The 14,740-nt window shown below is 41.1% G+C and overlaps 1 protein-coding gene across 2 annotated transcripts; it reads left to right on the top strand.

The window, feature by feature from the left end:
- Positions 1-279: 279 nt before the first annotated feature.
- LOC109519004 (occludin) lies at positions 280-14,627 on the top strand. 2 transcript variants are annotated; one of them, XM_019875226.1, is made up of 9 exons: positions 280-519; positions 4,722-5,296; positions 6,816-7,007; positions 7,606-7,773; positions 10,634-10,797; positions 11,627-11,842; positions 12,653-12,824; positions 13,037-13,078; positions 13,845-14,627. In XM_019875226.1, exons 2-9 carry the CDS (start codon positions 4,724-4,726, stop codon positions 13,944-13,946), a joined length of 1,629 nt encoding a protein of 542 aa, XP_019730785.1. In that variant the 5' UTR covers positions 280-519; positions 4,722-4,723; the 3' UTR covers positions 13,947-14,627. The 2 variants fall into 2 exon arrangements, with proteins under 2 accessions (XP_019730785.1, XP_019730784.1); XM_019875225.1 differs by lacking the exon at positions 280-519 and adding an exon at positions 4,254-4,295.
- Positions 14,628-14,740: the final 113 nt, after the last annotated feature.

Below are 14,740 nucleotides of genomic sequence, written 5' to 3'. Positions count from 1 at the left end.
ATCTCTTCAAACAGTTCACACAGTTGGCTGGCTTCCACAGAGGCAATCGCCTCTGGTGTACATAATATTGTGGCGAATAGTGATTGTAACATGAGTACAAATTTCTAAAAAATTAAGTAGTTTTTATCATATTAGTATGTTTCCATTAATCACCCATCACTATACAGTATACAATTAGTCTTAAATTAATAAGCGACTGTCGTAAACTCGGGTGCCAAGGCTGACCCCTGGCGCTAGAACACATGCAGGGTGTTGTGCGGCTGGCCTCAGCACCGCGGACCTGCAGGAAAAGTAGCGGCACTCTGCTCCAGACGACTGAGTGAGACGCATGCAGGGTTCCGACGTGGAGTAATACTTTTTTTTTTTCTTTCTTCGAATGACCGTAACTTCAAGAGGTTATCTGTAAAGATAGCCCGACAAGAGTGAATTATTCTCATTTTTAGCCACAGCTTTAACTTGGAAGAGTTGTGACTGTAAGCAAGGACGGCCAGGTTTTTTGCCTCCGCCAGTGGTCCTCAGGTACGCGACGACACTAAATAGGTGCCAAATGTCGCTTTGAATTCTACCTCTTACGACCTCATTCAAGCTATTTAAAGTTGCTTTCCTCAGTCTTGAAGTATACACAATTAATCAGTTTGGTCAAAGAGGGGAGGCTGTCATCTTGACATTTGTGATTGTATAATGCAATTCTCGTTGACTGAATTGTTAATACATACTCCATCATTCCCCCTGGCACAAGTCCTTCTTACACTAACTAGTGTTCTTTGATTGAGAGCTCACGATGTTTCGATTTTAAATTAACAGTTTGTTTTGAAGAATAACCGTAGTGTGAATGCTCACGCCCAAGGAACACCTGACCTACCACAGTATATACTTCTTATTGATACGGTGTAACCCCTCATAAAAGAATTTGCCGAATCAATTGCAGTTATCTATTTTTTGGGGCTGTGTGTTTCGATAGAAAGTCTTGGTTGAGTCCTGTCATTATGGCAGTGGGTCACAGTCCAAAAGAGGTGACGGGAGACGTGACAAACCGTACGAGTGAAATTCCATCAGTGGTGGCAGCAAATGAGTCATTCGATTGTAGTGTGGCTCAGGCTAAAGTTGCTTGGCGTCTGACCAGACCTGACCACGAAACACAAATGCCACTCAGCTACTGCTCGGGCCAGTCTTATCGTTGTGGTGACTCTCATTCCATACAAATACTTATTCACACAGTATTTGTGCACTTTGGTTCAATATGTGAAATAGGTTTTCCTTCTTTGGGAAAACACCACGGAAGATCAGCGCAGTTTGGTTGACCTATATTAGTCGTCATATCCTCCTTTTGGTTATTTGTGGTTTTGATGATCAAAACCTCATTCCAAAGTTCGTTTGTTTTATCCTCTTCTTTTTTTTCTGTTTATGAATGTTTTTCGTCAATTCCTTGGAGTGGATCCTTTGCTCTTGGCAGAAGATACAACTCTGATCGGTGCTGAGGTTTCCTCAAACCAGGGGTCACCAACATGGTGCCCACCGGCACCAGGTGCCCCCTGTGGGCCTGTTCTAAAAATAACTCTTGGCGGTGTGACATTGTGATTTTCTAGGAATATTGTAGAAGTGGTAATTTGAAAAAGTAAACACTGGCAGAGTTTTATAGAAATATAGTGTTGCATATCGATATGTATTTTTCCCAATTATTGTGAGATATTATCATGATCAGTTTCTTCTGATAATTATAGTAGTATTAGTAGTATTTTGGCATAATTTTAGACGCCGTGTCATATGTCGAAGCGTTCCCTCACATTGCTCAGGCAATGCTTTCCCTCGCTAAAAGACACTTGAACTGAGTGCAGCCACTATTATACCAGCTTTCTGTAGACCACTTTGAAATAGTTCATCAGTGATGGGACAATGTGATTTTCTAGGAAAGTTGCAGAAAGGATAATTTAAAAATGTGAACACTGGCAAGATCTATGAAAAAAAGGTGATATATTTATGTTTTCTAATTATTGAGAGACATGATCAGTGTCCAAAAATGAATAGAATTGATAATCAATAAAAACATATTAAAGGTAGTTTGAGCAAATTATTTCAGATGTGTATCAGATTGGTTGCCCTTCGCACAAATCAGTACACAAGAAGTAGCTCTCCGTCACTTGCAAAAAGGTTGGTGACCACTGCTGTAGATGGTTGCGCCCCCAAAACTGGGTGTGACTATTTGCGCTGATGTTCGTGAATTGAATGTTGGTTATCAATGAGGCTCATTTGCATAGATGTATGCAAATAACCTCATTTAAATCCGTGCAAATAATCCCGATGCACCGAGACACTTTCTTTTTAGCATCTCAGTTAATTAACGATCTGTGTGTGTGCTTTTTTTTTTCATTAGACACAATCTGTTTGCTCCATTTTTATCCTTCGCTTCACACAAAAGCTACACACGCCTTTAGTCAATTTATCCCACGTTTTTTACAACCAACCAAAGTAAAGAAAAATTTTGGAAGGTTAAAAGTTGTTTTTCTCTTTATGCACAAAACACTTATCATTTGTACCAAAACATGGTCCAAAACCTGTGGCACGGAACTTACCATGGGAAGCCTGTTGCATCCCACTGATAGTTTTAATTTAAGTATCTTTGCAAAAAAGACTCAGTGTTCAGTGATGACGTCAAGAAACTAGTTTGCACAACCTGTATGCACCTGTATTCCCTTCTTTTTGACTCTTTTGAGACATGGGGATGCACAGAGGGGATATTGTTTGGTACTCCAAGGACACTGCCCCAATTTTCTGCCTTTTTTGGAGGGGAGGGGGGACTCTGACTCCATGACAACAGTGTTCCTGTGAGAAGCCCTGACTTTTGCCCCTCCTGCTCCCCAAACAAAGGCGGGCAGTGAGGACAGGGGGAATGTTGGAGGTTGTAAGCACACAGAGGAATGAAGGAGGGAATGATGGGAGGCTGTCTGCTGTCTGGGATGGAGGCTCTGAGGCGAGACCTGCTCTGTCCCATAGAGAGTGAAGAATTATGGCCGTGTAGACTGTGAACTTCGCCAGCAAGCACACCTCTTTCTGTGTCTCAGCCATTGAATGGGCTTGCGTTTACAGTGTCAGACCAGGGCACATTACTTTGTATTTTCCCCCAGGCCTAATACTTCCAAGTGTTTCCCGTGTGGGACTATAGGTTAGTTTGGCTGATAATACATTTGGCAAATGGGATGCACTAACATGCTCATTTTGGAAGTCGTACTCTCTCTTCTGCTCGCAGGCCTTGGTGTAAAACAATGGCTATTGTTCAATTGTGGCCTTGCCCCCTTGTAAGATTTTTAGCACAAGAAAAACAAAACGAGTTGAAGGCGGAATATGTGAACTCTTGAAGACCCGGACATTGCAGAAAGACTAACTGCCTGCGAAGACTCAAAAAAATGGAAGTATTGTTTGGCTGAGCTCCCGACATGCCCTGGTACAGACATCGCCACACTGGTTCTCATTTTGCTCAGCGAAAGCCCTTCAAAGCTGAGGTCATTCCACTCATAGTTCATTTTTTTCTGATAATGACAAAAAGCAGGTCTGGACTAGTCTGTGACAAGATTATTAACACACTTTCTGACCCCAATAAAACATCATTTACACCAGCTATAAATACAGTGCCATAAAAAAAGTATTTGCCTCTTTCCTGATTTCTGTGTTCTTTGCATATTTGGGACACACAAAAATTTCAGTTCATCAAGCCAATTTTAATATCACACACAGACAACAAAAGGAAATACAAAATGCTGTTTCTAAATTCCAATTCAATTTATATTTAGACACAAAAAAATATCCCAAACTACCTGTCCCTATGTGAAAAAGTAATTGCCTCCTGAACCTAATAATGGGTTGTGCCACCCCTGAGAGCAATAATTGAAGTCAAGCATTTGCGATAATTGGTGAGGAGACTTTCACATCGCTTTGGAGAAATTTTGGCCCACTCTTTTTCGCAGAATTGCTTCTACTCCGCCATATTGGAGGGTTTTCTAGCATGAACTGCCCGTTTAAGGTCATACCACAGCATCTCAATTGGATTCAAATCCAAACTTTGACACTCCAAAACCTTATTTATTTTTTTAGCCATTCAGTGGTGGACTTGCTGGCGTTTTTCGGATCGTTGTGCTGCTGCATGATGAAATAGCGCTTGAGTTTGAGGCCGCAAATTTATAATCTGACATTCTCCTTCAGGATTTTCTGGAAGACAGCAGAATTCATTGTTCCACCAATCACAGCAAGTTGTCCTGGTCCTGAGGGAGTAAAGCAGCCACCGACCATCACACTGCCACCAAGTATGCCCTCATTCGTATACATTTATATTGGACAGTTGTTTAAAATGAAGGAGCAACCCATAGAAATGTGCTAATTCAATCACTAATCCCACTTTTATGTTGTCAATAATATTGGAGAAGTTGAAGAAGGATCTTGAGATTTCTGTCCCATTATTTATTCTTTATTCATTATTTTTTCCGGGTATGCGGTGTACGCTGAACCACCATACCAACAGATTCCGGGTAACAGATTTCTCCAAGTGCCCACGGTCCTCGCAGTCAATAATTTACACATTTCTGCTACGAGGCTTCATTACGAAGGGCCGTCACACCCATCTATTCCATATCAGTCGTGAACTGTAACATAGCTCATATCAGTGCTCTGCTCATCGCTGACACATTTGACTTTGCTCTCAATTTCATCTCTTTGTTTCTTGGCATTTGTAGAGATGTTTGACAAACAGCCCTACGAGAGTCCACCTGTGTACACCCCACCATCCAACAATGGGTTTGGAGCACCAGGCAGCTTCCATGCTCCTCTGAGTGATTACAACGCTTACCCTCCTCCGCCGGGATCTTACTACGTTGAGGACAAGCCACAGCACTTCTACAAATGGTTGTCGCCTCCAGGGATTGTGAAAGCTATGATGGCTTTTGTCATCGTGATGTGTTTGGCCATATTCTCCTGTGTGGCCTCCACTCTCATGTGGGACATGCAGTATGCAAATGGAATGGGACTAGGAATGGGCTATGGCTATGGATCTGGCTATGGTGGTGGATATGGAGGAGGCAGCTACGGCTCAGGATACGGTGGCTTCGGCAGTTATGGAGGCTATGGCAGCTACCAGGGTTCCTACATTTCCCCATACTCAGCCAAAACGGCAATGATTGCCATGGCAGCCATCAACTTCATCGGGGCATTGGCTTTCTTCATTGCCAGTTTCTCCAAAGCGAGCGCCATCCGCAGCAGGAAGTACTTTCTGGCCGTCCTGATTGCCAGTATCATCATGGCTATCCTACAGGTAAGAGTCAGTCACACGCATACAAGCACAACAACTACCATTGATAAGAAAAACAAGACTGATCTAAGTTGAATGTATTAGATGATCAAACCAGAAGTAACATTTGTACATTAAAATATGAGATCGTGACTAAAGACTGGACGCCACAGTGGCCAGAATAAGGCAGGCTTCTTGGCCAGTGTGTTACAATTAAAGTGATAGTTTTGCGCTGTTAATGATTTAGAACAAAGGCAACAACACAGACTGTACAGCGGCAAATATTCCCCAAAGACTGGACCTTGATTTGAGCACAACTCAGCACAAGGCGATCTAACTACTGTAATTGCAATGTCACAATCGCAAGAAATGCTTGGGTTATATCTTTTGATTTACACAATACTTCTTTATTCATATGGCGCTTTCACAACAGCTCTAACAAAGCGCTTTCCAGAACATTTGACATAAAATAATACAACAGAACACATAACATATCGTAACAACTACGTACTTGCTCATACTGTACGCCTTGTTGTTTGAAGTGTTTATAGATGAAAAAGGAGACAATCAAGGTCTCCTTTCACGTGGTTCAGAGTCGTCGTGATCAGACAATGTCTAAATTAAGCTACACAGTAATGTTGTAGTCAAGACCACACCAATTGAGACCAATACATTACTGAGACTAGAGACAAGTGAAAGAAAAATCACAACCAAAAAAAAACAAAATGACCAGTATCTTTTTTTCCATTACGTTTGCACCAAAAACAAATTTTGCTATCTTGTTTTTAAAATAATACAATGAAGCAAATGTTGTGGCACTTGAGCCGACACAGAGCAGGACAGCGCTTGCATTCTGTGTTTATCACTAATCACAGGTCGTGACTGGTCTTGATTAAAAATGTTTTCTGTACAATATAAAGGTCATAATTTTGAATGTGTAGCGATACAATTGTAACTTATTATTTTGTTTAAAAGTTGCATTTCCTAATTTTAAAAATTTAAAACATACCTACATACGTAGGATTTTGTTAGAACTAGACAATATGAATTTTCTAAATGCAATAAAAGTAAAATGGAACAAAGTTGAAGTTAGCATGTTGGCTTGACCCTCGGCAAGCGTACTAATTTCCCATGTGGTCCCTTTTGCAAAATTAATTGCCCACTCCTGCTTTTGATATAGGAGTTGTTTTTACCGTCGTCTCGGCCTCCAAAGTGTTTGCCTATTTGGAGTTAAATTGCTAATGTTATGTATGAGGAGTTGGGTTCTAAATCTGCTCCATGCAGACGCCACCTTGATAGTAATATATTTGAACTTGTTTACAAGTCTCAATCATTTGTTCTTTTAGTGTACGTTTCTTGTGTTCCATTCAGAGTTTCACTCAGAAGATTTTCATGTCCTAGATTCTGTATTCTTCCAAAGTATTTCTACGATAACATAATAAAATGCATGATGTCAGAATAAGATTGAAGGCGGTATGAAATGTTTTTGCTCTCAATCCAAGAGTATTAAACACAGCGTAATGATCAACTTTGTATGTTTCAGGGCATCATAAACATTGTGTATATATTTGGAGTAAACCCCATGGCCCAGGGAACGTCCAATGTGATATACAACCCCATGCTCATGATGTGTCAGAGCCTCTACCAGACGGGCTATTCTCAGATGGGAGGTGTGGGAGGCTTCCCCCTATACAACCAGTACCTCTACCATTACTGCTTTGTGGACCCTCAAGAGGTTTGGGTTTCTTTTTTTCTTTTTCTTTTCTGGATTGGCTTCAGGCATGTTTGTGATAGTTACCATCAATCCATCCATCCATTTTCCGATCCGCTTATCCTCACAAGTGTCGCGGGCGGGACTGGAGCCTATCCCAGCCGTCTTCGGACAGTAGGCGGATGACACCCTGAACCGGTTGCCAGCCAATCGCAGGGCACACAAAGACGAACAAGCACCCGCGCTCACACTCACACCACGGGACAATTTAGAGTGTTCAATCAGCCTGCCATGCATGTTTTTGGAATGTGGGAGGAAAGCATAGTACCCAGAGAAAACCCACGCAGGCCCAGGCAGAACATGCAAACTCCACACAGGGAGGCCGGAGTTGGAATTGAAACCTCTGCACTGTGAGGTCAACGTGCTAACCACTGGTCCGCCGTGATAGTTACCTTTTTTTTTTGGTTCTTTTCGCAACTGTTTGCTACTTGTTATTGTACAGAGAGACACGAGCGGTGACATTTTGTATGTATTTGTACACTCATATCAGGTCAGACGCTCTTTGTGGTACATCTTATCTTTGAAACCTTCTGATTTGACTCCCATGTCCTTGATTTTGTAGGGAGTCGCCATGGTGTGTGGATTCCTGATGGTGATCGCTCTGGCTGTCGCCGCGTTCTATGCAAGCAAAACTAGAGGGAAGATCTGGCGTTATGGAAAGCCCAACATCTTCTGGGATGAGCCTCTGATTGGCGGGAAGGCAACGGAGGGCAGAGATGTCGAGGAATGGGTAAGAGACAAGCTCTTGGTGGTCACAGTTGCATCACGTTGAACTGATGACTACAAATCATATTTGACCCTAATTGACCCGGAGTTCTTAACTTCTTTATCTGTAGTCAAGGGAATGGGGTCAGGGATTTTAATCTAGCCTTGATGGAATGTTCCATTACTCGTTTTGCTATGACAAGTAGATGAAGTTAAAAAAAAAAAAAAAAGACATATGCTCCCCAATATGAACCCAAAGTGTTTAGCTTGTTGCATGTGGCGGATTAGTCTCATTTGAATTTAACAATGCAAAGTGAGTAAGTACCGGTAGGTATCACATCATCATTTCTAAGATATAATGGAGGTGACCGGCTGTACGCAACAGGGTGACGCTCCAAGACTTGTTTTTCAATATGCTTTCATGCTTGTTGTGATTGTATCATTTGGTAGTGTTTCCTCTGGTGACTGACTTGGTTCAGTCTCATGGCTGTTAGTACTCAGTGAATGTTTGTTCATGGTCTACTGCCTGGTTTCACTCAGATTAATCATTAGCTACCCGAGAAGATAGTAAGCAAGCAGGTGGTTTCTACAGAGTTTCATAAACGTCAACAACACTCCTAATAGACTCTTACCTGAAATGGGGATTGATGATTGACTTGATGTGTCACTATTCTAGTAATATCTTTCCCAGTTTGAATGACAACGAGGGCTCTTGGTATGCTTTGACACTACATCTCAGGTCTGTTATGTTAAAAAAGTGTGGAAAGTTGATGTTGCTGTGGTGAAAAGTTCACATTTCAAAGTTTTCTGAACTATCCAAGTTTGTGTTTTAACAACTTAATAGTAATGCTTTCCACCACCCCTGTTTAGGTTGGGACTGCCCATATGACTGCAAAAGCTAAATTTCTTCAGAAAAGTTTTTTTTTTTTTTTTTACATTTTGATGACTCAATATGTTATTTAAGCCTGTTAAGTCTTTTTTAAAAAAGTACAGTATGTCGGATGTGTTTAGATGTCTACAGTGTGCACAAGTTGTCATTCCTCATTATTCAATCAGGACTCAATTATTGCCTCAGCACATCTTATATCGCCTATGGTGTTATTTCTTGATATCTCTGTATATTCTTTCATAGTTTTTGCACCACGTGCACAGCAGTGTCACACAGTTAGTCATCAGGCTTGATTTGAAACTGGACCAACACACTGAGGATGACCTCACACACTGGCCTCATTCTGCTCAGTTTGGGCCCCATTGTGTTTAATTGATGAGGTCACTGGTGGTGTCAGTGTGCTGGTAAGTCAGAGATATTGGATGGGGCTGGTCTTCAACGTATATTCAAATGTACAAATATATTATTGTAGTTTGTTAGGCTACATATAGTTCAGTCAAGGCTAATTTTTAGTTTTCTGTCTACTTTGGTTTGCATATTGTAGATGAATCATGTAAAATGAGTTAGAATGACAAGATGTATAATCTTAATTGAACTATCATTTTTAAAATGGCGTCGCTAAGGGTGGAGTGATAAACATGGCGGATTTATGTCCGGGCAGCGTGAGATTAGTTCCCCCTCAGTGACTGTTTCAATGTGTTTGTGAATGGTTGTTTGTCTCAATGCCCTGCGACTTGACTTGGAATAGGCTCCAGCAACTCCCCACGACCCTGTTCAGGTTAAGTGGTGTTAAATGGATGTATGGATGGATTTTTAAATTGTCCAAGTGTTTTCAAAAAAATTCTTGTATCCAACTCAGATTAATTTCCAATACGAGCTCTCTCACACACTCTTCTGCTGTGTCTCTGTGTTTTCTTTGCTCCACCCCCAATCTGGGAATCTAGCACTATCTATTCCAGTTTTACTTTCTTTCTTTACTTCACCACGTTCAAATGGCAGACTTTTTTTTAACCGATCTTGCAGTTATATTCATCATGGCAGCACTGGTTTAGTTCTGCTCAGTCAGAGGGCATTTTTGGGATTTTTGTATGAGGGGTGCCCTTCAAATAGAATTCTCATACAGCAGCTGCAAGGCAGGAAGCTGCACTTCACCTGACTACTACACAGACTGTTATTATTTTGGGGGGATGGGCTGATATCGGCTTCAGCTATGCCTCTTCGGGAAATTTCCAATATTATAGTCTGTTTAGAAATAACAACATGGTTTCATAAGAGTTGCATATCATCTAAAGCAGGAGCATGAACAAAACTAAGCAACTGTGTGAAATGGAAACAACTATTAAATACCACAGATTATAGTCAGAACACACTGTGTAAACTTGCTTGCTAAAACGACGGAAACAGCGACTGGTAGACCACAATGAGAGAATCTCCCTAGTTCAGGATCTTTGAGTGGAAAAATACTTATAAAAGTAAATGCATTTATATGACCGATATCATTTTGTCCACATAGCCAGCCAAATATGTGAAGTAAACAAATTATTTGTTCATTTAGAATTATATTTGAGCAGTTTGGACGTTGGTTGAGTTCACTTAACCGGCTCAAGATGAGTGAACCAAAGATATAACTGCAACAGCAGTGAGTAGCTGCACCATGCTGCCCAATTATGTGCCTGAGTGCTCTCTTCACCATGGAGCACTAATTACCGAGCTGGTGTTTCTTGGGCTAGAATAGTGTGTTCGTCTTTTTCAATCAAACAAAAGTACTCACACATACAGGATGCGGTCAAAAGTTAAAGGCCATGCTGTTGTTAGTCAGACGCTAGTGGGTGACAAATGTCACCGTAAGAACATAACAACCTAAGAGTTGTACAGTATGTCGTATAGTGGTGAACACAGGTTTCAAGCAGGATGTCGGTTAGGAAAGAAACCTCGGTTTACAGTCTTTGGGAATGTGATGTTTATGTTGTTCCGCCTGTTTTTCCTTCCTGTGTAGGTGAACAATGTGGAGGAAAACCGTAGTGTTCAGGATGCCCCAACCCTACTGGTGTCCGAGAAGGGAGGTGGTCTGCTCAATGCTTCAGCGAACAGTGTCATCTCCTATCCCCCGGCCAAGCTGGACAGCGGCTCTTTCAACGGGGACACCTACGACAACAATGAGTGGGTCCATTGCTCAGCATCTCTCCTCCACCATGTGACTAGTCATGCGAAGTCTACTCTGTTTAGAAAAAAAAAAAAGAAAACATATAGCCCTACCCACAAAATGAGCTGTGCCTCTTGACCTTCGAACCAGTGAGGGATTATCTTTCCCTTGTTTTTCCGCTCATGTTTATTGATTTTTGTTCTGGTGGCCATTTTACAACAAGTTCAGTGACAGTGCATGGCAAATATGTATTGTGTACCCTTTATGATCTCAATGCTGAAGTTTACAAGCCACTATGACTGTAAACTCCTGTCAGTTAGTAGTTGGTGTGTCCCTCACACAAAATAAACACTGTCTGCATGTTATTGACATCGTTCAACTGCTGGGTTTGGATTCCTTGACAAATCCGTTGGAAACCCACAAAGTCGGCCATGTTTCCTGCTTGTGTTATGAAAACAATTGCAACCACCTCCCCCCCTACAAGGCGCAAAGGCTGATATTAGTGTGTGACCTATTATAATCCTTTGCGTAAACGGTCTTCTAGCTTTATTTGTTTCAGTTGCCTTATCTGGTACCATTTCGTTGGACACTTTGTGCAGCTAAAAAAGGGCAAGACAACAGACGAATCATCCTGTAATTTTTCCGATTCAACCACTGATTGTTTTGATTTCATACTTGACTCACTCCGACACTTGTCCACTTTAGCATTCCGGTTGACTTGCACGATCTGATGAAATAGCCTGCATTTATTCATATAAAGGGGGGATTGAGGCCATTTGTTACAATTTATCCCTCAATCACAACTCTTAACACATTTTTCTTCTGTCTTTGTGATCGACCCGAAAGATACTCCGAGAGGACCCTCTATCGAGCGTCAGAGGCTTTATCCCATGGGAGGACCAGCTCCAGTCCATCAGAGGAGACTGGCGGGGGCCGTAAACCCTCTGCTAACAGGGCCAAGCGACGCAGACGTAACCCTGACATGGACGAGTCTCAGTATGAGACGGAGTACACCACAGGAGCAGAGACAGGCAACGAGCTCGATACGGACGAGTGGGAGAGGTGAGCCATAAGCCTCCATTGTCACACGGGCAGGATTAGAGAGGTGCAGGTGACCTTAACCGAGAGAACATCATGGAGATTGCATATTTTGCTGCTCTCTCGGGACCAGGCCTTAATTCTCCACTTTGAATCAATGACAGTTGGATTAGAAAAGAAGCCTCTGCTTATAGCACTCCACAGCCCAAATATTTGTTTGCAGAGGGAACAGATGGATATAGATGAGTATTTTATTACTTTGTCTGGCACAAGTAAAAAGCTGCACTGTACTGTATATTCTGTCCTGAGGATTAGTTAATCTCGTGAGGTATGAGGGAACTCGGCCAAAGGTACAAAGCAGTTCATGCTATTATTTATCCTGTGCATAGCCTTCAAATAGATATTCTATAGACAATTCTCTCTCTCTCTCTCTCTCTCACACACACACACACACAATTTTTTTTCTTCAGGTCAACTACAAATTCTTCCTTTAGATCAGGGGTCACCAACATGGTGCCCGCGGGTACCAGGTAGCTCGCCAGTGCTTGGACATTGTGATTTGCTAGTAGAAATTAGGATTTAAAAATGCAAACACTGGCATTATTGTGAGACATTTTTAAACACGATCAAAGTCTGACAATTTAAATCATCAAGTATTAAGAATAACACTTGCTCATATTATTGAAGGTATTTTGGACAAATATGTTATTTCAGACGTGTATCAATTTGGTAGCCCTTCACACCAACGGTACACATGAAGTTGCTCTCAGCCTCAAAAATGTTGGTGACACCTGCTTTAGATGAAAGTAAAGTGCCTTTTGTCTTTCCTCCCAGCGTGTACCCTGACATTACATCTGATGAACAGCGTCACAACTATAAGTCCGAGTTTGATGCTGACCTCAGGGAGTACAAGCGCATGTGCGCAGACATGGACGATATCAACGATCAGATCAACAAACTTAGCAGGCAGTTGGACACACTGGATGAGAACTCTGTTAACTACCAGGTGAGAGAGAAAAACGGACATAAATATTTCATTGGTTGGAGAAAATTTGACAAAAGGGGACCAAACAAAATGTATAAACAAGGCAGTATTCATCATGTTTTTACTTACAAATTGACTGCTAATAATAAAAAAAATGTGTCCATTGAACAACATCGCACGTTTATGTGACGTGACACCACCACGAATATAACAAAAATATCTTTTTTTTTCAGGGTGTAGCAGAGGAATATAATCATCTGAAAGACTTTAAGCGGGTCAGTAAGTGGTTTTGATTTGTGCGAAAATGATTCAATTGGTCTTTATTCTCATGAGGGAAGTCATTTGTTTCAAGATGAATGTAGCAGATTAATATATTTTTATGATACACTGAAAAAGAGCAGTACGGTGATTGACACATTAGCGCGTTCCATCTCACAATGCAGAGGTGCCTTCCTGTGTGGAGTTTGTATGTTCTGCCTGTGTGGGTTTTGTCCGGGTACTCCGGTTTCCTCTCACATTCCAAAAACATTCTTGGTAGGTTCAGTGAACACTTTAAATTGTCCCTAGGCGTGATTGTGAGCGCAAATGGTTGTTTGTCTATATGTGCCCTGCGATATGCTGGCAAACAGTTCAGGATGGATAAAATTTTGTAAACATTGTATCGTTTTCATTCCATTTCACAATAATGTTCTACTTTGTGTTTGTGTCTATCACATTGAATTGTAACAAAATCTAGTCAAGGATGCGATTGTAAGGTCACAAAATGTGCAAAGGTTCAAGTGCTTTGAATACTTTTTCAAGCCACCGGAGTTTCTTTGTCTCATTTGAGAAAACAGTTTTTTCCTCCTTTAGTTGCCATTTTGTGGTCTGCTCTCGTCCACCCTCATAACTCTCTGTTGTCCCAATGGGGTTGATGTCAGGGTAGGATTGAACACTATGAGTTGTTCTCCCTGTGAATACCCGTAGCATCCTCAGCTTTTGGATCAATTTGCTTAAATTAGCCTTGAGCAAGAACAATAAAAATGTCCTCTTACTTTTCAGACACCAGAGTACCAGTCTAAGAAGAAAGAGTGTCGCAGGCTGAGACACAAACTGTTCCACATCAAGCGCATGGTGAAAAACTACGACAAGAGCCACTCATAGACTTACGCCATCTTGACACCACTCTGCAACCACTCCAAAATGGTTCACCCATTCTCTGCTATGCTTGGACCACAGTTACTGGCTTACTGGAACAGACACTGACACCACAGGGAACATATTGGATGTTGTATTGATGTAATAATAATCTACAATACTATTTTGCTCTGATTTTATGCTAGTCATTTATGTGAAGGGAGCAGACAAATGACGCTTTTCTGGTTGCCTCACATTAACGAGATGGAGAACATGTCACTTTTTAACCTTCATTATGGTAATAATTCTTCGAACTTGTAAATTTTTTTAATTAAACTGGATGCTGAATACCAGAATCAGTGACACCAAAAAAGGGGATATTTTGGACCGCTTGTTGGACTGTAAATAATCTCAATACTGTTTATTCTCCATGAATATTTCTGTGATGATTTGTGTGTTTGTGTTCTGCGGGAGTCAAAGGAACAACTGTAAGTACTGCGTCTATTTCTGATGTCATCTTTGAACTGGAATTGTTTGTTCTCAAATAAGTTGTTTATACGCATTTCTAAAAAGAACAATGCCTGTGACTAATAACCTATGCAAATATTTGTATAAAGTTACTTCAAGGCCAATGAAAATGACATGTTTTTGTACGGATCAATGTAATGCATAATGTTACAATCAATTCCGGTGTGATCTGTTGTAAACGTGTATGCTTTTCAAGAACATTGTTTTCTGTCTGATAAACGTTTTGTGAACCATTTATTTTTATATGAATTTTTTAAAAACTATTACAAACCTTTGTAACTGACGAAAGTATT

The sequence above is a fragment of the Hippocampus comes genome, unplaced genomic scaffold, assembly GCF_001891065.2.
Source record: "Hippocampus comes isolate QL1 unplaced genomic scaffold, H_comes_QL1_v1.1 scaffold132, whole genome shotgun sequence".
Taxonomy (NCBI): Eukaryota; Metazoa; Chordata; class Actinopteri; order Syngnathiformes; family Syngnathidae; genus Hippocampus; species Hippocampus comes.
The sequence above is the reverse complement of the archived record's forward strand: the minus strand, read 5'-3'. Positions and strand labels throughout refer to the sequence as shown.

Excerpts from the sequence above, each read along its gene's own strand:
- LOC109519004 (XM_019875226.1), top strand. The coding sequence starts at position 4,724 with ATGTTTGACAAACAGCCCTACGAGAGTCCACCTGTGTACACCCCACCA. Across the intron at positions 5,297-6,815 it reads TCATCATGGCTATCCTACAG|GGCATCATAAACATTGTGTA; the intron begins GTAAGAGTCAGT and ends TGTATGTTTCAG. Across the intron at positions 7,774-10,633 it reads GCAGAGATGTCGAGGAATGG|GTGAACAATGTGGAGGAAAA; the intron begins GTAAGAGACAAG and ends CTTCCTGTGTAG.